The 24,735-nt window shown below is 39.4% G+C and overlaps 2 protein-coding genes across 5 annotated transcripts in view; one reads left to right on the top strand and one right to left on the bottom strand.

Annotated features, from left to right (window-relative positions):
* The window catches only part of Ecm2 (extracellular matrix protein 2), a 32,354-nt gene extending 21,612 nt beyond the window's left edge, over window positions 1–10,742 (bottom strand). For 3 of the 4 annotated variants that reach the window (XM_042686570.1, XM_042686571.1, XM_042686572.1), the window contains exons 1-2: window positions 10,561–10,742; window positions 960–1,271 (exon numbers count right to left, since the gene is read on the bottom strand). In XM_042686570.1, the coding sequence (XP_042542504.1) occupies window positions 960–1,245 (286 nt within the window). In that variant the 5' untranslated portion in view covers window positions 1,246–1,271; window positions 10,561–10,742. The remainder of the gene's footprint in view (window positions 1–959; window positions 1,272–10,560) is intronic. The other variant, XM_042686573.1, reaches the window with a different exon arrangement.
* The window catches only part of LOC122113557 (centromere protein P), a 190,760-nt gene that overhangs the window by 144,874 nt on the left and 21,151 nt on the right, over window positions 1–24,735 (top strand). The gene's annotated exons all lie outside the window — the stretch shown is intronic.

Raw genomic sequence — 24,735 nt, 5'->3', positions numbered from 1 at the left:
AAGTTCTTGAGACTTATCTCCAGTTAACCAGAAAAATGCTGGACTGGAGACATGGCTCAAGTGGTAGATTTCCAGACATTAGTGGAAAAGCTGATTTAATCAAGAGCAAGAGCACAGAGTTCAAGCCCTGGTTCTCTCATGTTCTCATTCTTGAATTTTCTCTTTCTCTCCCTCCCTCCCTCCCTCTCTCCTCTCTCTCTTTTTCTCTCACACATAAAACACCTAGTTGTGCTAGGCATAGTGGCTTATACTGTAATGCTAGCTATATGGAAGAGAAACATTAAGACAGTCAGAGTTTGAGACCAGACCAGGCAAAAAGTTACTGAGACTCTAGCTCAGCAGTAAAAGCTGAGTGTGGTGGTATGTGTCTGTCGTCCCAGCTATAGTGTATGTATGAAGATTATGGTCTGGGCCAGCCTGAGCAAAAAGGACTGAAAAAAAAAAGCAATACTAGTATTGCTACAACAAAACACTTAGGTGGAATCTTTGGCAGAATTTCCAGTCTTTCAGCCTTTAAAAAGTCAGTTATTTGATCTAAATTCACTGGCTTTCACTGTATTTGTGGTTGAGGTTGAAAAAATATTTAAGACCTGTGTGTTCATAAAATTGTTATTTCTATTCTAGATGATCTGGACAGATAATCTGTCATTATAAATGAAGAAACACTTTAGGTATACAAGTATATTATCTGTTTTATGATTGTGAGTACTTAACATATGGGCATAATAAGTATGCTCAAAGAAAATAACTTCATCTTATAATACAGCAGTAAGTAATTATTTTGTTGTATAAGTATACTCACTAAATGGTTTTTTAATTATTTAAAAGTTTATGTTTAGATTAAACCAAAGGTAGTGCAAGAACTTGACTTTTTCTTTGAAGATTTAACTTCAGAGTTAGTCTTGTTTTCTTTCCTTCTTCCATCTCCAACCTCCTCCTCCTCTTTCTCCATTTCTTACCTGGTAGCACATTATAGCTTGATTCTACTCCAGGAAAACTAAGAAAAGATTCGAACTTTTCCTCCACACTGTAATCAAAGTTGATCATGGGCAGTCTTGCTACTGGTGGAACAGTTATTGTTTGCTGAGTTCCGAGTTGTTGGTTTGACCTATGGTTGAGTAAAGAACTTTTCCTCAATCTTTTGTGGTACATTTTCCTCCTTTGTTTCTTAGGAGTTTTTTCATTTTGTCCAAAGTCAGTTTGAAAAATGATAAGAACAAAACAAAACAAAAATGCAAATTTCATGTTTGATTTTTTTCACCAACCAATGTCTAGAATGAAACAAAATTTCAAAGTTAGTGATGAGTAAATTTTTACATCTGAACATTGGTTTCTAGCTGCTTAAATGCCTTAGTAGGAACTCTTTGTAAACTAGCACTGATATGTTATATATAATATTACTACCAAGTCAAACTTGGGAGTTTTTCTATCATCAGAATCAAAGGATTTTTTTATGTCGTTGTTGCTAGACCAGTTTTGAGCAAAGTTATTCTGTATATGGCCAGATAGTAAATATCTCAGGCGTGAGAGCTGCATATTCTCTGTTATAACTATTCAACTCTCCTACTGTAGCATGAAATCAGCCATAAGCAATGTGTAGTGACTGGACCTGTGTCCTAATAAAATTCATAGTAAAAGGCAGTGGGCAGAAGTTAGCCATTGGGCTTCAGTCAGCTCACCTCAATGTGCTATGGGCTTTTGATGATCTACCAAGGTTCCCTGTGACTAATATCACCCACAACCCCTTTCCCCAGCCCTTCCCTTTTTATTTTGATTGCTCGCTTTAAAATTTTCTTTTCATAAATGATTGTATGGTGGTACCATACAGAAGTAACTTGCAATAGCATCAGTGTAAGGAAGCAAAAGATAGGAAGAGGTCTTAATCAGCTGGTTTTGAGGGCAGTGAATGACCACTGCTCATGGTGAAGCTGGCAAACAAATGTGAGAAGTATATATTTAGCCCCTTAGTGCCGCAGCACTGCTGATGCAGTCCCTGTGAAGTTGAATACCATGGGCAGGCAAAGAGAAACCTCCAGGGACTGTCATCAGAGGATTCTCCTAGCCTAAAGTTATTCCTATCAGGAAATCAAAAATCAGAAGGCAAGACAGCTTTCTTCAGGGTTTAACTCCCCATGAACACCCCCACCCTCCTCCCCCTCCCCTGCTTCCCACCTAGCAGCCCTTTTCCTGTGGCCCTCACTTAGGTCCCCTTACTGTCAGTATCCTGATGAAAACCCTCAATGAACTAAAAATAAAGGGGAATTTTGTCCATGTAATAACTTGTTTATGAAAAGCTTGAAGATAACATCACATTTAATGGTGAACTACAATATTTTCCTAAGGTCAGGAAAAATGCAAGAACATACATGTGTGACACTTCTGTTCAAAACTTCACTGGATTTTTTGAGCTAGTACAGTAACAACATCAAGAAATAAATTGCATCCAGATTGTAGATAAACATTTTATCATCTCTAGAAATAAGTTGTATGTACTTCCCCTTTCAGACCCAAATATATTTCAACTTTCTACAAAATTTAAGGAGACTAGAACTTTAATTCTTAGCGATTGTAAGCTGGCATTTGCTAAGAAAACTCCAGCCAAATTGGAAAGAAAGAAGTAAAATAGACGTCATTCACAAGTATCTCAGTCATTTATATAGAAAATCATATGGAATCTACCAAAGAGCTCTTATAACTAGCAACAAATTTTAGCAAGGTTCCAGGCTAGAATATCTGTAAAAATCAAGATTACTTCTATGTGCTATAGCAATCAGAAATAGATGATGAAAGATGAAAATAAATAATTCATAATACCATAATTGTGAATTGTTTGTTTTTGTCAAAAGCTGGGTAAAACACAAGCCCTTAAAACCCTAAAATGATACTGAGATAAAGGAAATAAGATTTCCTATAAATGGAATTGTATACCATGTGTATGGTATATAATTTAAATTCTCAATTCTCCCCTAAATTAACCTATAGATTGGTCACAAAGTCAATCCAAATTCTAGCCCTTTAGAAAATTTCACAAGCTAAGCTGGGTATGATGGCATATGTCTGTAATCCCAGCTATTTAGGAGGGAATGGTAAGGTCAAGGGCAGCCTGAGCAACTCAGCATGACTTTTGACTAAAAAATTCAAAGAACTGGTAGTATAGGTCACGAACAGAGCACTTGACTAGCATGTGTTAGGCTCTGGGTTTAATCTCCTGTATCTATCTATCCATCTCTCTGTCTTACACACACACTCTCTCTCCTTCCCCTCCCTCACAGAGAGAGGGGGAGAGAGAGAGAGAGAGAGAGAGAGAGGTTGATCCTAAATGGACATGGAAACTACAGTTAATGCAGACTGTTCTATGGGGAAAGTATGTGAGTGCTGCTTCAGGATTAGGATGGCAGTGTGGCTGAGAAACAGGTGAAGGCAATCATTGGGGGTCAGGGGGAACTTTGGAGGATGGTAAATATGCTCGTTTTCTTGGCTGTGGTCATAGTTTTACAGTAACTTAATTTTCACTTGTCTTCACCCCTGTATTTGGACAAGACTTCCACTTTATTTTCTGAACAAAAGGAGTTATGTGGAGTCATGCAAGTGAACCAAATATACAGCCTAAAGTCATCTGAGGCACCTACTGTGGAGGACCGTGGGAACCAGGCTCTGAGCCTGATACCAGTTTAGACCTGAGGTCAGGAGATTATGTATCTGCATTGTTTTTAAGTGGTTAAAAAAGAAAGTTGGGGCTAGGGATGTAACTCAATGGTAGAACATTTGTCAAGCATGGGAAAGGCTCAGAGTTCAATTCTGAAAAGAGAGACTATTTCATGACATATTAAATCATAAGGAAGCATCATTTGAGTATACATAACAGTTTCTTTGGAACAACAGCTATACTCATTTGTTTATTGTTTATGATAATGGACTATACAGAGTTCATTGGCTGAAACAGACACTTGTAACATAGCCCACACAATCTAAAATATGTGACAGAAAAGTCTGCCAACTCACAATTTAAAGATTTGCTTCTCAAATGAAGGTGACTTTTCCCCCAGAAGACATTTAGCAATGTAGTAGTCATAATTGGGAAAGGCGGGCTGGGAAGGTGGCTCAGTGGTAGAGCACTTGCCTTGCATGCCTGAGGCCCTGGGTTTGATTCCTCAGCACCCCATAAGCAAAAAGAAAAAAGCTGGAAGTGGCGCTGTGACTCAAATGGTAGAGCACTAGCCTTGAGTTGAAGAGCTGAGGGACAGCGCCCAGGCCCAGAGTTCAGGCCCCTCGACTGGACCCAAAAAAAAAACAAAAACAACAACAAAAAAAAAAACATCAAATTGGGAAAGGCAAGACAGGTCTCCAGAGGTAAGATGCCAAGGACACTGCACAAGATAGCCTGCTCTCACAAAAATTATCAGTAGGTTGAGAACCCTGATTTATAGAAATAATTTTTTTAACTTATTAGGATTTTAAGGTAGTTTTACTTTTTTTTTTTTTTTGCCAGACCTGGGCCTTGAACTTGGGGTTTGGGTAAGAAAGCCAGCCTGGGCAAGAAAGTCCATTAGACTCAATCTCACCAAAAGTCAGTAGCGGAGCTGTGGCTTAAGTAGTAGAATTCTAGCTTTGAGCAAAAAAGCTCAGGGACCACACCCAGGCTCTGAGTTCAACCTTCAGGATTGGCTTAATAAAATTAAGTAAAATAATCCAAAAAAAAAAGGGCGAGAGGTGTGGAGGTGTGGAGGCGTGGTTCACTGATCTAGTGACTGCTTAGCAAAGTAGGAAGCTTTGAGTTCAAACCTGTTACCCCCAAAAGAAACAGTTTAAGATATCATCTAATATTAATGTAATATAGTTGCTTGCTTTTGTTTTGGTTTGATTTGGGATGGGGGGTTGCTTAATGTATTTTTGCATCATTTTACTTTTTCTATTTTCTTGCTTCCTTTAAAATGAATGTTCAATGTTTTATTATTCCATTAGTAATTATATACTTTCTTTTCTGTTCTTTGCCAAAATTAATACATGTATTCTTGACTTATCAAAGTCTAATATATTAGACCTAGTATAAAGGTCTAATATATCTTTCCCTTTCCCAAAATAATGCAAGAATTGTATGAACTTGGACTCTGGTTACCCCATCCAGATATATATATACACACATATATCTGGATCCATGTTTTTTAGTTCTCTTTAGATTTATATCTTCAAAAGATTCTTAAAATTTTCTTATACCCAACGTTCATTTCATTCAGGCTTTTTCAGCTTCAGCAGGCTGAAATCACTAGTTGGGGCCACATTCTTTTTCTGTGAGAGATGGCCTGTGTATTGAAGGATATTAACAGCACGCTGGCCTCCACCACTATCCCCTTTCTTCCCATTTGTGACAACCAAAAATGTCACCATCCATTCCCAAAAGTAACCTGCCCCTCAGTTGAGAACCACTTGTTTAGATTTACTTGAACATTTATCCTTTCTATTTCTCCTCATTCCTTCCCACATCTTGAATTCTCTATTGGGATTTTTTTTCTAATTAAAGGTATTCAATTTTCCATAATTCTTTTTGTTCATGTTTACTGAAGAGTGGCTGGTTCTTTTTGTCTGAAAATGCTATCTACGACTTTCATTCTAAAAGTACATTATTTGATGCAGTATTTTAGGTTGACAAATACACGGTTCCAATTATCTTTTTATTTCTGTTGATTCTATTGAGTGTCAAGTCTTAATTATTTCTCCTTTAAAAGTAACTTTTTTCTGCTTTTAAGATGTTTGTTTTGGATTTCAGCTGTTTTTGTTTTGTTTTGTTTTTTTGGGGGGGTCCGGTCGTGGGGCCTGAACTCTGGGCCTGGGCGCTGTCCCTCAGCTCTTCAGCTCAAGGCTAGCGCTCTACCACTTGAGCCACAACGCCACTTCCGGCTTTTTTCTTATGTGGTGCTGAGGAATCGAACCCAGGGCCTCAGGCATGCAAGGCAAGCGCTCTACCACTGAGCCACCTTCCTAGCCCCTGGATTTCAGCTGTTTTACTCTGACACATTTAAGTACAATTCTCATTTCTGTCGTGATAAGGATTCATAGCACATTTTGCATTTATGGCCGTTGAATTTGGAAATTTTTTATCCCTTATCTCTTTACCTAGTGCGTTCTTTCCTCTCTTACCTCTCTTTTCAGAACTACAGTGACTTGTGTAACAGGATCCTGAGTGTATTTGTTGTGTTGCTTTCTCTTTGAATTTCTGACCCTTTATGGCTTCATGATTTATTCTGGTTATTCTTTATTTTATTTTATTTTTGTTTTTGTTTTTTTTGGGGGGGGTCCAGTCGTGGGGCCTGAACTCTGGGCCTGGGCACTATCCCTCAGCTCTTCAGCTCAAGGCTAGTGCTCTACCACCTGAGCCACAGCGCCACTTCCAGCTTTTTTCTTTTTGCTTGTGTGGTGCTGAGGAATCGAACCCAGGGCCTCAGGCATGCAAGGCAAGCGCTCTACCACTGAGCCACCTTCCCAGCCCTTTATTTTTTGTTGGTCATGGGGCTTGAACTCTGGGCCTGGATGCTGTCTCTGAGCTCTTCATCTGAAGGCTAGCACTCTCCCACTTGAGCCACAGCACCACTTCCAGTTTTCTGGTAGTTTATTGGAGATAAGAGTCTCATGGATATTCCTGCCTGGGCTGACTCCTCAGATCTCAGCCTCCTGAGTAGCTAGGATTACAGGTGTGAGACAGCAGCGCCTGGCCTGGTTATTCGTTGTTTGTTTGTATTTTGTCATTCGTGGGGCTTGAACTCTGGGCCTGGGTATTGTCCCTGAACTCTTCAGCTCAAGGCTAGCACTCTACCACTTGAGCCACAGCCCCACTCTGGTTATTCTTTTAAATGACCTGATTTGTTCCTGCTTGCCTTAGCTGTAGTTTATGTGTTGTTAAATTCACCCATTGGCTTCCTTGTTTCTTTTATTCTATCTCTTCATTTTCAAGCTTCCAATTCCTTGCTGAAACTTGTAATCTTGCAGTTTACATTTTTAACATATTAACCCTGTTTGTTTTAAAGTATATATATGAAAGCTGTTTTCTGCATCCTGTTTCTGTTTCCATAGTGTTACTTCTTTAGGTGTTCAGCCATATTGTTTGTTGCCTCTTCATTTATCTGATGATATTTGACTTAGTGTCAGACACTATAAAAAGTTACGAAAATACTTCAAGATGTAGAACAATGAATTTCCCATCCAAAAAAGATTTACATCTGCTCAGTCATAAGATTAAGATACTCCCAGTCCTCCATGGAATGACTTGAAGCTGGGCTTCAATATCTCCAATAATATCACATCTTGGGTCTAACTTGCAGCCCGCTGATTTCACCAGCGCCACTCTTCACCACCTCCCTGTTTGCTTGACCATATTTTTACTTTGTTTTCCTCTTGCCTCATAAGTCTGTGGTAAAGCTCTGTTAAGTTTCTCAGTCACCTCTACTGGAATCCACAGATGGTTCCAAAAGAAAATATTTTCTAAACCTCTCTAGTTTCTGTCCTCTTCCAAATACTGGGCCTGTTGTTTTTCTCGTTTTTCTGCATGTTTTCAGCAAGTCAATGAATCTGGCTTCTTCATCAGAGGAAACTTCCTCAGATTTCTTTTGTTTGTTGAAGAAATACACACACACACACACACACACACACACACACACACACACACACACACACACACACACACACACACACACACACACACACACACACACACACACACACACACACACACACACACACACACACACACACACACACGTATTCCCCTTTCTCTTAGAGAATGTTATAGTTTGTAACTGCTTGTGATTCCTATATGTCTGAAAATGGCCTTTATAGTTGAAAATAAAATTACGTCTTCAAAATTATTTTAATCATTTTCCTCAAATACTTTTTGACCAAATATATTGGTCTGTATGTTTAGTGTTGATGAGAAATTTGACTGAAATTCAAATTAAATTAAAGGGATAATTCTCATCCCTTTGTAGAAATCTTTTTTTTCTTCCTATGGCATTTTTTTTCAAATTTTCAATGTATCTTTCATCAGAAGTTTTAAGAGCTGGGCGTTATGACTCACATCTGTAATCTTAGCTGAAGTGAAAATAGTGATCACAGTTTGAAAAAGTTATTTCTTATCTCAAAGAACAAGCTAGGCCTGATGGTTCATACCTGTAATCCCAGCTACAAAGGAAGAATATATATAAGAGGATTTGCAGTATTACGCTGACCTAGATAGAAACTGTAAGATCTATCTGAAAAATAACTCAAGCAAAAAGGTCTAGAGATGTAGCTCAGTAGAGTGTTTGACTAGCAAGCACAGGCCCTGAATTCGAAGCCCAGAACTGTCAAAAGGAGATACAAGAGAGATGAACACATTTTACTATAATGTACCTAAACAGTAGGTGGTTGTTTGATTTCCTGCCCCCCACCCCTTCTTAACATTTTTTTTTTGTCAGCTGTGGGCCTTGAACTTTGGGCCTGGGTGCTATCTCTGAGCTCTTCAGCTCAAGGCAAGCACTCTACTTACCACTTGAGCCACAGCTCCACTTCAGGTTTTCAGGTGGTTAATTGGAGATAAGAGTCTCATGGATATCCCTGCCTGGGATGGCTTTGAGCTGCGATCCTCAGATCTCAGCCTCCTGAGTAGCTAGGATTACAGGAGTGAGCCACTGGCACCTGGCTCCTTCTTGAGATTTTTAACTTAGGAACTTCTTTCTCACACAAGCTGTCCTTACTCTGTTTTCTCTCATGCTTATTCAGTGTTTCCCCCCTTTAACACATTCCCATCTCAGTTACTATCTCACCAAAAAGCTCACCATATTTCCAAGGACAGGTACATAGTTACGTATTAATTTATAAAATAATCTTCTGTTATTTATCAGTGTTTGGAGAGAGGAGGACAAGAAGACATCATGATGTTCACTTTGTTCTCTTGAATCTCAGTAGTTGTTTTTTTTGGCCAGTCATGGGGCTTGAACTCTGGGCCTGGGCGCTGTCCCTCAGCTCTTCAGCTCAAGGCTAGTGCTCTACAGTAGTCCTTTTTTATCCAGTCAAATCACCCTCTTCTAAGTCAGGCTCTACCTGGTTTTATCTGTGTGGACATGTCCCCACATCACCTTAGTTTGACAGCTAGCAATCTCTGAGATATCTTCATGTCAACTTCAGCACCAAACTTTTGCTCAGGATGCGTTTATATTATTACTCCAGCCATTTCAGTAGCATTTCTCTAGGTCTGAACACTTTACTCATTTCAATATTATTACTTTTAGTCACTGCAATTAGACTATATTTTAACAACTCCAAGATCTACTTTAGTTTCAGAAAAAAAGTGAGCATGCAACATATAAAGGAGCAAATCCATTAGCCTTTTGGCACCTGAAATTGAAAAGGTTGATTCAGAGAAAGGTAGCTTGTTGGAAAGAATGAGCAGTAACCTCAAGGGAAGGAAATATGAGAAGTAGAGCTATGGGGCAGGAAGAGCTAGAACTTTCTAAGAGTAGGTCCAATGGGCTCTGATGAACACTCAACATGAATGGTCTGTATTGCCATTCATCTGTGGAGACCCCTCAACCACCACAACCACCATGCTATGATGGGTAACACATGTTAAAAGTCAGGTCCTGGATATCAGGGCTTTGGAGATAAACTCCCATGAGTCTTAGGAATCCTCTTTGTCCCTGAGCCTTGCCTATGTGAATGCTTAGGAGAAAGAGTGCCTGCTGTGTTCAGAATACCCTCACCCTCCCAAGATCCTCACCCTCGGCCCTCTTTCAGTCTGTCTCCTTTCCCAGACTGATTCAAGTTTATCCAGAAACCTAAACAGGTAAGTGCAGAGGTTGGCAGAGCTGTCCTAATCTTGACAAAACCAGCATCCAGGCTCATTAATACATTTAAATGCATTTTATGAAATAGCCCTTTAATACTGTTTACAATTGACTTTTTTAGTGACTTACAGATTTTTCACTTGATACTTAATATTTAATTAGTAATTTTTTAACTGCATGGATATGTTTATAGATGAAAAATTTTATGACACTTATCACAATGCCATATTTATCAAGTAGTTTTTGTCTTTTTGGTACTTTTTTATTCATGTCAACATTCAATAATCATCTATAAACTCATGAACTTACTATTTCTCACTTAAAGCTTTTTCACCAATTGTCCTAAATAAGCTTTAAAACATCTAGAATCTTAAATGTACATGAAGTCATGATCTGTCTCTTATCCTTCAATCCTTCATTAAAATGAAACATGCTTTTAATTAATATTTATGTTTTATGACTTAAAACTTGAAAAAAAACATTCCAAGCCACTTTTTACTTCTACTTATCATATAATTCTGTCTAAACATTAAGATAATCCTAGTTCTGAAAAGTTTAAAATACTTGGGAGATAATCATCCTGAAAAATAAAAACAAGTAAACAGAATAACAACACTTTGAACTTTAAAAAAATTATCAGTAAAGAGCTTATTTTCTCAAGGATTAAACACAGTTGCACATAAAATACCCATATATTAAAACCATTCCACATGCTTTAGTAGAAACTGAAAATTTAAAACTTTTTTACCTGGAAAGCTAAACTAAGTAGTCTTTGCTTGGTGTCATTTAAGTCTCCAGTTGAAAATGAAAGAAAATCAGAGCTTTCTTTAAAAACAAAGAAGAGAAGAAAATGTTGAAAAATGTTAGCTGACTTCTTAGTAACATCTAAAATAACTGCTTTCCCTTGGGGATAAGTGCCTTTCGGTTCTTCATGAAGAAAATTAGCCAAGAAAATAACTAGGGAACATGGTTACCAAGGGAAATATTTTTTTTTTAAATCACAGGAAAAGTGGAAAACATCAGCGAGAGCTGGGGGAGGGAGCATTTCCTTTTAGGCTGAAAAGGCAGAGCTAGAGTCAAAGAAATGAGCTTAAGAAATCTGTGGTTTTCCAGGCTGTTTGCATGAACAATCTCAAGTTCACACCAGCCAGCTTTTCTCTTTAGCTTTATCAAACTTCAGCGATGATGTTCTTGTTGGACAAGAGACTGTAATCTATCGATAATCTCTTCTAAACTAGATTATCATTACTTAAATTTCCTCTTCCTCTCTTGTCCATCTGCCTACCACCTTCACACACAGTGCTGTAAACAAAAACTGGTTACATATTACCGCTTTTGGAAAGTATGTAACTTTTAATCACTAAGTCATAAAAAGAAATCCTACAAGGGACATGTACAGCTCTTAATTGCCTTGTTAATCTAGAAACTTAGTTGCCTACTTCCGCCTCAAGCTTCTTCATCTGTTCATGGGCAAATGAGAGATAGGGCAGGATTCCAAACCCAGCTCTGCTGCCTGTGGGCGCCCTTGTGATTTAATCAGCTGCCCAGTGCTTCTCACTGACGGTTATTCTTCTGTCTAGACAGTATTGACCTTTCAAGTTTTGGGAGATATGAAAGAATAATATAAGGAAAGCAACTAACGTGATGCCTATCATTAGATTTATGACTAAGAACTGTTTTAAAACTCAATTCTACTTCCAGGGTCCAGATTACTTGTCAAAGAAGAGCTAAATATTTGTTTTCACCAAATCTTAAAATGACCTGGATAGATCAACTTAAGATGATGGTTTTACATGATAGACCACCCAAATTCCTAAACGTAATGGAAACTTTTCAAAATATAGAACTGTCCTGCAAAGTAATAAGTAGTACTCTTAGAACATGTAATTTTAAGAAATTCCTTAGACTGAAGGCAGTGCTATATGAAGGAATATCCATGGCCTAACTATGTGGGAAATGGGTCTTCTAGGCTTGGGAATTCCAGATCTGTGAGGTTGGATGGAAAACTACTTCTGAGGATTAAGAAGAGGACCCAGTCTAACTGACGTATCCATTATTTGCTCACGGAATATGCAACACTGACATCCACAAGTGCATCCACTTCATTCAAGAGGATGGGTAGTGACATGAGTGGCTAGCAGAACAGAAAGCTACCATGTTCAAAACCTAGCTGTAAATGCAACCCAACTTCAAGCACAAACCACATAAGTTTCATCTGCATTTTCAAAGCTTTCGGTTATTTAATCTTAAATTCTTAGAAGCAGGTAGTTCAGGGTTACTAAACATTTAAGAAGAATCTAACATTAAAGATTAAGACACACACACATACTTGTGTGTGTGTGTGTGTGTGTGTGTGTGTGTGTGTGTGTGTGTGTGTGTGTGTGTGTGTGTATCCAGGGACAACTTTGGAGATTAAAATTTTGCTAACACACATGAGAAACTCAGTAGTTATATTGGGAAATAAAAGTAAGACAGCCTTCTAAAAATAGGACCATGGGGCTGGGAAGGTGGCTCAGTGGTTAGAGCGCCTGCCTTGCATGCCTGAGACCCTGGGTTCGATTCCTCAGCACCACATAAGCAAAAAAGAAAAAAGCCGGAAGTGGAGCTATGGCTCAAGTGGTAGAGCACTAGCCTTGAGATGAAGAGCTGAGGGACAGCGCCCAGGCCCAGAGTTCAGGCCTCACGACCGGACCCCAAAAAAAAAAAAAATAGGACCAAATGAAAAGAAAAGTAGATGAAAAACAAAGCAGGTACAATGAGAGAACAAAGAGAAGTTCAGTATCTTGTCAGGAGTTCCAGGAAGAGAAAACAGAGAAAATTGTCTGTCCAAGTCAATAAAGAAAAACACTCAGAGGAATGTCACAGGACTGAAGAACAAGGAGGAAAGAGGCTGTTGAGCATAACAGATGAGCCCTGACTGACATCAAGGCACCTAATTTTGAAATGTAGGAGACCTGGGGATAAAGACCAAAAAAATCATCCTAGATACTTGCATTGATGAAAATAAGTCATCAATTCATGGATTACACTGACTTCAGACTGCTGAACAGCAGCTCTGCAAACAAGATGGTAAATAAATGCTTTTAAAATTCTGAAAGGGATTGAATTGTTCTCAATAAAAGAGCATTACCAGACAACAGAAAAACAATGAGCAACCCAGCCCACAAATGGGCCAAAGCAGTTCACAGAAGAGGAGGTGCCAGTGGTGAGTAAAGAGAAGACAGTAGTTTCTTAGACTCAGTAAAAGTCAAGAACTATACATTATAACAGGTTGCATTATTATTGCCAGAGTCAAGTACTGATTACACAAGTTTGGGCGTAGAATTAGATTGCCCAAATAGCTCTAACATAGGCTTGAAGACCACTGCCAATCAAAAATCACAGCCTGATTTGAAACATGCATTCTGTTGGGGGAGAGGGGACGGATGTTGATGACATGCCCTATTGGCCAGTCTGGGGAGCAAACAGAAGCTACCATATTTTTGTGTACAGTCTAACAATAGCTATACTGTCTATCCCCACCCTTCACTTCTAGATATCTATTATATATTTTTTAATTTATTTTTGTCAGTCCTGGGGTTTGAACTCTGGGCCTGGGCTCTGTCCCTGCGCTCTTCAGCACTAACCAAGTGCTCTATCACTTGAGCCACAGCACCACTTCCGGTTTTCTGGTGGTGAATTGGAGATAGGAGTCTCATGGACTTTCCTGCCTGGGCTGGCTTTGAACCACAGTCCTTAGATCTCAGCCTCCTGTGTAACTATGATTACAGGCAAGAGCCACTGGCACCCAGCCTGGATATCTATTATAGAAATTCATCTTTCTGTGCAAAAATGTCCATCCATGGAAGTACTTTGAAGTGCTACAACATGGACTTAACAAAGAAAAAAAAAGAATTTAATCTACCATGCAAAATTGACCCTAGTATACCCAGAGGAAAAAAGATATTCCAACCTGTATATACATTATGATCATGCCTTCTTTTGATACATGATTTAGCATCTTACTGGTGAGCAAACTGGAAAAAATTACCAAAAACTACTAATAGTAGTTATCCCTGTATGATGGAATTAGAAGGAATGTAGTTTGTGTTTTGTTTTATTTTCTTTATAATGTTTTTAGCTTTTTATAACAAGAATATAAACAATAAACACCAGAAGCACTCTTAAAGCAATAGCATAGGGAAATAACAATAATTACCTTGTGAGACTAACAAGTTAGAGAAAAGCAAATTTTGCAATTTTTGAGGCCACTACTCTGGAAACTTGTGGTATAATGGATGGTTACATGAGCCCTTTTGCAGAGCTACTTTAGCCACACCAAGTACATGGAAAACGCTGGTATTACATTTTCTCCTACCCATTTTATTATTGCAGGCATAATGATATCCTCACACTTGGCTAAGACAGTGCTCTAGAGAAGTATTATGTAGGTTACCAAAAGGACCAGAGCAAGTAGCACCAGTACCACAGCTTTCTATCTGCAAGGACCTTGGAATTTATTGTAGGTACCACTTGAGGACAGTATTTTTACCTTGTGTCCCAGATTGAGTTTTTCTTTTGTTAGATATAAACCCCCGGGGGTAGGGGTTTTTTAGAGGAGAGTCCTCACAAATTACATAAATTAAGGTAAATAGTTAAAACTTCTAGTTTTGTATATCCAGTAGTGGGAAATTAGATGATTTCCCCTTTTCATAGAAGTAACCCAAAAACTATATCACATACAAATCATCTTAAAATCATTAATAAGGAAAGAAGATCACTGGGCCCAGATCTAGAGTATATGTGGCCTTTTGCCTTGGGGTATGTTTTGGTACCTTTGTCAAAAATGAATTGTCTATCAATGCGTGGATTTTATTTGTGGGCACTCTATCTGTTCCGCTGGTCTCTGTCCCTTTATATTGCCCCAGTACATCAGCAGTTGCCTGAGGTGAAGGGGTAGAAGGATGAGAAGAACTGTTACTGAATAATATGGTTTCTTTTTTGGGTGATCAGAATGTTTTAAAAATAGGGGGCAGAGGCTGGGAATATATTGCATAGTGTTTGCCTAATGTGAGTGCAATTCAGGAACTGATCCCCAGCATAGAAAAGAAAATATTTTAAGTAATGATACATCTGTATCAGGAAGATAGCAACTCAGTGATGCCAACACTGTCTTAGCGTATTGGAAGAAAATCTTAAATTTTAAGTAAAGGAAGCATTAAAAGAAGGGAATAATTGAAAGAAATAGAAGAAGTGAATAATTCATAGTTCAAAAGGTCTGACCAGAGCATGTCGTGGTTAATCAATATTTCAATGTTTGACTCTGGAAGAATTCCAGAGACGTTATCACTTTACCACTGGAATTGAACAGGAACAAGTTTCTGGTAGGTGGTCTCCTAAGCTTTGGCTGTTTTTTATAAGATGATAAGAATATGGTATTGTTTGTTTGAGAGACAGTTTGCCTTCTTTCTTGAGTATATATGAATCCTGTCCTTCCTAAAGCCCAACGTAGTTAAACTACCTGGGGCAAAGAATGGTTCAGATCAAAGAGAACAGATTCAGAGGGAGAAGAGGAGGCATGAGTATGTAGTTTTCAGTTAATTCAGACTTAGCAAAAGCAGCTTTTAAGTTGCCATTTACAGTGATTGTTTCCAACTATGAATATACTAAAAACCATTGACTTGTATATATGATTCATAAGTACATCTCAAGCTCTCACAACAAATGAATACCGTGTGATAAAATACCGCAGGTTATATCTTTCTGGGTCACTAAAGGCCAATGCAGTGGAAGGAAAAGGAATAAGGAAAATCTGTTATTTCTAGATTGTACATAGAAAATATGAAAGAATTTTCTATTGAATTATTAAAATCATCTTTAGAGTTTTCTGAAGATACAATTAACATATAAAACGATATTTTATATAGTGAAAGAATAAAATCAAGGAAGAGATTTTTTGAATATCATTCATTTTTAAAAATATATGACGTATTTAGAAATAACCATTAAAAATGAGTAAGCTATTCTGAGATAAATTTATAGTGTGTGTGTGTGTGTGTGCGTGCGTGCGTGCGTGCGTGTGTGTGTGTATGTGTGTACATGTTCCAGTCTTGGGGCTTGAACTCAAGGCCTGAACATTGTTCCTGAGCTTTTGTGCTCAAAGCTAGCACTCTTCCACTTGAGCCACAGTTCCACTTCCCGCTTTTTGTGGTTAATTGGAGATAAAAGTCTCACAGATTTTTCCTGCCCAGGTTGGCTTCGAACCACAATCTTTATTTCTGAGCCTCCTGAGTAGCTAGGACTGCAGATATGCGTCACCAGCACCTGGCTAATTAATAAAAAAGAATTTGAGTGAAACTGCTTATGTTGATGAGGAGAAAATAACTATACCCAGGAGATGGAACATTCATTGTTGCATCTTTAGAGTTGATAAGATCTCATTTAAATCCTACAGTTTATATAGGTACTGGTATATATACCTACTACACATATGTACATGCATGTGGAATACACATGTATGTGGCATGCATGTGTGCATATGCACACATGTATTCTAACATGTATATGGAAATGCAAAGACTAAAGAAAAACCAAGATGCTTCTGAATAAGGAAATAGTGACTTTCTATCCCAAATATCAACTCTTAGCATAAAAAGCTACAGTAACAGACACTTTGATAATGAAAGAAGGATAAACAATAGGCAATAAAACAGAAAAGGTGCACAAAGGTACAGCTGGCCCTTGACTTGTGAGAGAAGAGGGTCTGGCGCATGGTGGGTAGTCCCTGAGCCATACAGAAAATGTGAAGGAACTGAGGAGGAAGACAAAGCAGACTGCAGACAGGAAAGCAGACTGTGGAGTTGTTCTGTTTTGTGCTGTACAGATTAGAATCAGTAAAGTTACAGGCAGGCTGATTTGGGATTAATTTTTTTTAATTAGGGGTGACACTGATCAAGATACATTGTATTCATAAACTGCTTTGTAAAATGGCAATTCCGTTTATACAACTAGTTAAAGATTATAAAATAATTTTTAAAAATATTAAAGGCAGCAGCTAGGCACCGGTGCTCACACCTGTAATCTTAGCTACTCAGGAGGCTGAGATCTTAGGATGGAGGTTCAGAGTCAGCCTGGGCAAGAAAGTCGTGAGACTCTTATCTCCAATAAACCACTAGAAAACTGGAAGTGGTGCTGTGGCTCAAGCGGTAGAGGCTTGCCTGAAGCTGAAGAGCGCAGGGAAAGTGCCCAGGCCCAGAGTTCAAGCTCCACAACCAACAACAACAACAAAAAACTGGGTTGGGAAGGTGGCTCAGTGGTAGAGCACTTGCCTTGCATACATGAGGCCCTGGGTTCATTTCCTCAGCACCACATAAGTAGAAAAAGCAGGAAGTGGTGCTATGGCTCAAGTGATAGAGCACTAGCCTTGAGCTGAAGAGCTGAGGGACAGCACCCAGGCCCAGAGTTCAGGCTCCATGACTGATCAAAAAAATAAATAAATAAAATTAAGGCTGTGCTGGGAGCAGGTGGCTCATGCCTGTAATCATAGCTACTCAGGAGCCTGAGCTCTCAGGACCACAGTTCAAAGCCAGCCCAGGCAGGAAAATCCATGAAACTTTTTTTTTTTTTTTGGGTTGGTCGTGGGGCTTGAACTCTAGGCCTGAGCGCTGTCCCTCAGCTCTTCAGCTCAAGGCGAGCACTCTACCACTTGAGCCACAGCACCACTTCCAGTTTTCTGGTGGTTTATTGGAGATAAGAGTCTCACGGACTTTCCTGCCTGGGCTGGCTTTGAATCTCGATCCTCAGATCTCAGCCTCCTGAGTAGCTAGGATTACAGGCGTGACCCACTGGGCCCCAGCATCTCCAATTAACCACGGGGGGAGGGAGGGGGAACAGAAGTGGTGCTGTGGCTCTAGTGGTAGAGCAGTAGCCTTGAGCCGAAGAGCTGAGGGACAGCACCTAAGTCCAGAGTTCAAGGCCCACAACCAACAAAAAATTAAAATATTAACGGCTGAATGTGGTTGTATATACCTGTAATCCCAGCACTGGGAAGGCTGAGGCAGGTGGATCATGGCTAAAACTTTGCTAGACACTACATGTGTTCTCAAATTCTCCAACCAAATCTCATTATAATTATCCTCCACTCTACAGTGGAGGAAAACTGAAGCATTACAGCAGCTGAATGACAAACTTAGCTTGCTGATAAATGAAAACACAGACAAGGAACCCCAGGTATTCTGATTTCCTTTTCCTGTAGCACTCAAGGTAAAGCTTCTGGTCAGCATTTCTTTCTTTCCCCCACACGCCCCAAAAAGCACATTAACATATGCCTACTCTCTCCCTGCTTCATACTCCTATAAATCTACTGATTTCAGTTGAAAACCAGATTGCTCATTACCTAGAGAGATTCAGTGACAGATCGCTGCTATGAGGACCTGGCTCAGACCCTGGCCAGGTTACTTACTGCCTCAGCAAAGCCTGGATGAGTCATATGCCTCCTCTGGGATTCATACTTTTATTGAAGGGCAGGCAGCACTGAATTCAATTCAGGGTTTTGTGCTTGCTAGGCAGGGGATCTACCACTTGAGCCATGCACCCAGCCCTCTTCAGTTATTTTTCCAAAGGAGTCTCAAATTTATGCCCAGACTGGCCTAGATTATGATCTTTCTATTTACACCTTACACACAGTTGGTGATACAGGTACGTACCACCGTGCTCAGGTCTTTATGTGTTGAAATGGGAATGGAGGTATCAATCTTTTTTTTCTTTTGTATCTCCTCCAGGCTGGTCTTGAACCACAATCCTCCACATCTGTTTTTCCCATGTAGCTATAGCCACAAGTATGATCCACTATATCTAGCTGGGACTCAGATTTCTAAGCGTTAACATAAGATCTTTAGAGATTTCTTAGGTTGATTCTCTCAGGCATTATATAATGTGGTATTCTAGCTTTGAAAAGCAGGCAGCCATAGCCACGGCCTCCAGAATGTTCTTTTCCCTGTAATTTTCCTCCTGAATCCCCTGAAACCTATGCTTAGCATGAGATTGATGAGAGAATTGCACATATGGTAGTTTTAACATTGACTGGGAATGAGGATTCTTTTCCACTGATATACTGTCTGAAAGAGATGGCTATAAACCAGGGTGACCACAGTATTTACAAAGGTATTTAATGAAAAAGAAGACCTTGGCAACTCATGAAACCCATCACTCATGGTGGTGGGATAAAGAGACATTCACTTGAGGTTTAATAAATCAAAACATAGTGTTTGTCATAGCCTCATTTTTTCCTCATTACAGATGGATGATGATATCATTTTCATTTCCCTTGGAATCTTTTTGTGTCCAGGAAAAGGAAAGACTAACGTTAACTGCATTTCTTATGCTGTATTTTTATTTTTAAGAAGAATCTTAGTTTTAGTTTTTACCAGATATGTGGAGGTTCTGTCTCTTTCTCCCTCCCTTCCCCTCTCTTCCTCTTTTTCTCTCCCCTCTCTCTCTCCCGCTCTTTCTCCTCTATCTCCTCTTTGTGTGTGTGTGTGAGTGTGCGCGCGCATGCACGCACACACGCGCCTGCACGCATGCCCACATGTGTGTAAAAGGATTGACCTTGGAGTATTCTATGTGCTAAGTATAAGTTGTACTACTGAGCTATAACCCATCCCCAGAAGATTTTCAGTTAGCTTTCCCTCCCTCGTTTTCTCCATATGAAACTGTTGATATATTTTTTCAGTACTGGGGATTGGACTAACGGTCTCATGGATACTAGGCAAGCACTCTCTGTATCCCTGAACTGCACACCTAGTTCTGAAATACTGATGTTAAAAAGAAAACTAGAACTTTTCCCCAAACTGCAGCAGAAGAAAAATTTCATAATTGTTGAGAGACATAAAGAAGAAAACTAAAGCCAGGTACCAGTGGCTCACGCCTATAATCCTAGCCACACAGGAGGCTGAGATCTAAAGATTGCGGTTCAAAGCCAGCCCAAGCAGGAAAGTCTGTGAGACTCTTACCTCTAATTAACCACCAGAAAATCAGAAGTGGTGCTGTGACTAAAGTGGTAGAGCACTTGCCTTGAGCTGAAGAACTCAAGGACAGCATCCAGACCCAGAGTTCAAGCCCCATGACTGACCAAAAAAAAAAAACCAAAAACTAAAATCATAAGGACAACAGGGATGTGATAAATGATGTATAAATAGCATTTCATAGTACAGTGCTTGCCTAAGTGAAGAGTTTGAGGGTTCCCACTTATTAGGCACAAACAAGTATAACATCTACCTTGCCATAGTGAAGAAATATTAATGTTTTGTTACTGTTAGTAAATCTGTATTATTCTGCTCATACCTCAAGCCTCTACTTTCCGATTGCTTGTTCTTTTCTTCGTTAAATATCTCTTCCAAGAAGGGACCTCCAACTCCACAGGTCTCCCTCAGCACAACAGGCGTGCCTCTCTACCTCCTTTAGATTATGAATGAAAATTTCTGTTTCCTCCAAAAATTTTGTAAGATCCTTGTGGATTTACACTTACGTGTATCTGTGATTAAGTTATAAATAGATTTTTATAAAGTGCATTTTGAGTTCATCATTGAAATGCATAACAATATGCATAGACCTGACAGTTGACTAGAATAAAAAAATCTCTAAGATATCAAATTTACTATCTCTGTATTAAACAATGGCTTGGGGCATAGCTCAGTGAGAGAGCACAGCCTTACCATGTCCAAGACCCTGTGTTTAGTCCCCAAGACAACAATACAAAACAAAGCCAAGTGTGAGCATTTCTGTGATTGGAGAAATGCCAGCTGTTTTGGAAACAAGCAAGAGAGTATTACGTGCAGTTAGTCAGAAGTGTATAGCAGCAATCAGCACAGATGATCCCCTTCCTCCAAAAACTTTAGTCTTGTGTTTTACAGCCCCACTCTGTTTTGTCTCACTTCTCCATCTCTTTTGGTAGTTGTTGTTCCTCCTCTTTTTCCTCCTCCTCCTTTAGGGAATCATGGTGGTCATGATGCTAAAAGTTAGAGTGAAATGGCCAGTTCATATACAACAGGCTTTGGAAATGGCATTGAAGGCTAAAGGAGAAGAAGCTAATTGGGCTGCATTTTGAAAAGAAATGAAATGATACCATTTAAAGACTACTGTATTAATTTAAGAAAGGGAGATTTTAGCTGGGCACTAGTGGCTCACACCTGAAACTGCTCAGAAGACTGAGATGTGTGGATCACAATTTGAAGAAATTGTAGAAAAGGCCTAAAGATTCCATCACCAAATAATCTACAAAAAAACTAGGCTGGAGATGTGGTTGGTGTGGTAGAGCACCAGCCGTGAGCAAAAACCCAGCCAAGTGAGAGCTTGAAGTCTGGAGTTTGGCACACGTACACACATAGACTGTTGAGCAAGGTTTACAGGAAGTAAAGAGAATTCTGCAACTAGCCACAGAACAAGAACTTTCATAGATTAATGGACATATCAAATGATGGGCTATTTGGATCATTTTATCAAAAATGCCAAGCAGTTCTATTCTAGCAGTTTATCTTACAAATTGTACAAATATACACAAACCTCTTTATGGATATTATTGGAAGATATAAAGTAGTAAAAAGTCAGGTAACCCAAATGATTGTAAGTAGAAATTAAATTACAATATATGACCAGATTCTGGGGAGACACAGAGTAGAAGCATGGTGGGTCTGCCTCCCCACCTAGACAGTTGCACTGACACAGTCTGTCTGATGTAACTAGTTTGGAATTCTGGACTCTACTGAGGTCTTGCAACATCCCAGAGGAACGCATGTGTAGTAAATTGTGGTTAATTTGGCTAATTTCATCTTTTAGCACAGTAGCAACAACCCCCAGCCTAGTTCCCTGGCATACAGCTATGCTCAAACCTTTAAGTGGTTAAGTAACCTAAACTTTGTGGGGGCCAGCATAATCAGGATTTGTCCTCTGATTGTTTCTGATCACAGAGATGTGGAGAGTCAGATGAAATTGTGGTTGTCCCTCCTTGTGCTATAGCAAACCCTTCATCCTCAGGCTTAAGCAACTTCCAGAGGACTTAAAGGGCCAGCAGCCCATCCTCCTCTGCTTCTCCCTGTTGTCTTCTCCCTCTCTCATTCCCACTATGGGAACAAGACACTGCAGACTAGGACATTGCAAAGTAACTGCACACGCGAGGAAAATACAAAATTGACTTAGTGAGTGCTGCAGGACAGGCACCAGTTCTGAGTATAGACCTTAGAAGACATTAAGTTTATGTCTCAGGCTGATTCTTGGTTCAGAGAAAGCCTATCACAATTACAAAAAGAAATTAAAAAAACAAAATACAAGACAGGCACTGGTGGCTCATGACTTTTAGCTACTCAGGAGGCTTAAGATCTAAGGACTGCAGTTCAAAACCAGCTCAAGCAGGAAGTTTGTGAGACTCTTATATCCAATTAACCACCAGAAGCCAGAAGGCATGAGTTCAAGCTCACATACTGGCAAAGAAAAAGAGACAATGGTAATTATCAAGAGAGAAGAAAGAAAACAGACTGAAAAAAACTGAACCCACATGAACTATACAACTTGTAGGTGGTGATGGGAGGGAAAACTGGAAGTGAGCAAGGGAAGGGGTGACATTGTTCAAAAAGAAATGTACTCTTTACCTGACTCATGTCATCCTCTGTACATCAGCTTTATAATAACAAAAAAGAGAAAAGAAAAAACCCAGCCTATCAGACCTGTGGGACACCATCAAGCAGACTAGACTGACATCTACAATGCAGAATTTGTCACAGGAGAAAAGAGAAGGAGGCAGAAGGAATACTTAAAGAAGTTTTTGAAAGCAGAAAGAAAGAAGCAACTTGTAACATACAAAGAGTTCATAGTAAGATTATCAGTAGATCTCTTACCAGAAACTTTGGAGAGCCAAAGCTGTGGGCTTTTTTTTCAACATACTAAAAAAGAAAGCCAGGCACTGGTAGCTCACACCTGTAATCCTAGCTATTCAGAAGGCTGAGATATGAGGATCATGGTACAAAGCCAGCCCAGGCAGGAAAACCCTACCCAAGAAGGGGAAGGGGAGGAGGAGAAAGCTGGAAATGGAGCTGTGGCTCAAATGGTAGAGACCTAGCCTTGACAAAAAGAAACTCAGGGAAAAAGCCCAGGCCTTGAACAAAAGTATCCTTTCACAATGAGGGAGACTCTAATTCTAGCACTCAAAAGGCTGAGAGAGGATGATCATGAGTTTGAGCTACCCTTTAGTGAGTCAATTCTAGGCCAGCCCGAGCTATATAGAGAGAGTGTGTCAAAAAAAAAAAAGTCAAGGAATGTCTTAATTTCTTAAATACTGAAGGTATTACCACCTGCTGTAAGACATGCTCCAGCAGATCTGCAGGATAAAATGATAGGATCCAAGATAGTAACTCAGTAGTATCTAAAGAATTAAATTTCAATAAGAAAATAAATGCTTAGTTGTAAAAGCTTATATTAATTTAACACCAGTACTTTCTGTTTTCAAAATAATTTGAGAAGCTAGGCAGGCACTGGTGGCTCACATTGGTTATCCTAGGATTGTGGTTATTCAGGATTGTGGTTCAAAGCCACCCCAAGCAGGGAAGTCTATGAGAGTTCAAGTCCCAGGATTGGCAAAAAAAAAAGGCTAAAGGACAGTATCCAGGCCCTGAGTTCAAGCCTCAGGATGGGGGGGGGGGGGGAAGAGAGAGGGGGGAAGAGAGAGAGAGAGAGATTAGCTGCTTGAGGGCTATGAAGATTGACCAAAAACAAATCATTTGGAGGCTGATTTTTTTTTTTTTTTGCCCTCTTTTATTGCCTATATTCTATCAGGATGTCCTAGGTACTCTTTCTGGGGAAAAAAATAATTCCTATTTCTATTCCATGCTTCTTATTGTAACTAATGGTTTCATTGTGATTGTTAAAGATTCTTGTGGTAAGGTCTGAAACCCACTTCAAAGAAGCCCATGTATGAGAATGTAGATAGGAGGAAGACTGAAGAAAATTATTGTATGAAAGTCCAGAACAACTCACAAAAACTCTCAAGAGCTGGAATCAGGAATGGGGAATCTCTTCTCATCAACAAAATCTGCAGATTCTCAACCTCACTTTCTTTTTCTGGGTTTTTTTTGTTTTTTTTTTTTTTTTTGTGGATAGAGGCCAGTGATACTGCTAGGCATTTTGTGGTACACAGGGCAGCTCTTCTAGCAAAGAATGACTCTGTCAAAATGTCAGTAGGACTAAGTTTGAGATACTTCTGGAGTATAGTATACTCTGAGTGCTGGTATTTTTGAAAAGATCTGATGGCCAAGTATATGGCATACTTTTTGTGTGTGTGTGTGCCAGTCCTGGGACCTGAACTTTGGGCCTAGGCTTTTTTTTTAATTTTATTTTATTTTATTTGAGAACATACTGTACAGAGGGGTTACAATTACATGGGCAGGATAATGCATACATTTCTTACCAAGCATTGCAGCCTCCTCCTTTGTTTACCCTTCACCTCCCTTCCCAGCCTCCCCCCTCCCCCCTTTCTGGGGTTTTATATTGCCTTATCCCCACCACTTTCTATAACTCTAGTTCATTCTTTCAAAAAGTGTTGTCTTCTGCAGTACAGCTGTTGCTGTGTTGTCAGGCATGTGGCCAAAGGACCCATCTGTGTGTCTTCAAGTCTGTATCCTCAGTTCAAACAACTTCCCAGATGGGTGGTCTGGCTCTCAAGTTCAGATTTATCCAAGACATTCTTCTTGGGCCAGCTTGGATCATATGTCCATCCTGGTCCTAGTTGCAGCGTGTACAGACATAGCTGGGTAGGAGTAATATAGGTTACTATAGTAATATAGGTTACTAAGCATATATTCGCTGAATATATGCTTAATATAGTAATATAGGTTACTATGGAGTTGAGCATATATTTGTCTATGTGAACTGTCTCTTGTTAAAGCCTTTGTAAAGAAAA

The sequence above is a fragment of the Dipodomys spectabilis genome, unplaced genomic scaffold (genome assembly GCF_019054845.1).
Source record: "Dipodomys spectabilis isolate Male_0828 unplaced genomic scaffold, ASM1905484v1 ptg000098l, whole genome shotgun sequence".
In the NCBI taxonomy this organism is placed as follows: Eukaryota; Metazoa; Chordata; class Mammalia; order Rodentia; family Heteromyidae; genus Dipodomys; species Dipodomys spectabilis.
The sequence above is the reverse complement of the archived record's forward strand: the minus strand, read 5'-3'. Positions and strand labels throughout refer to the sequence as shown.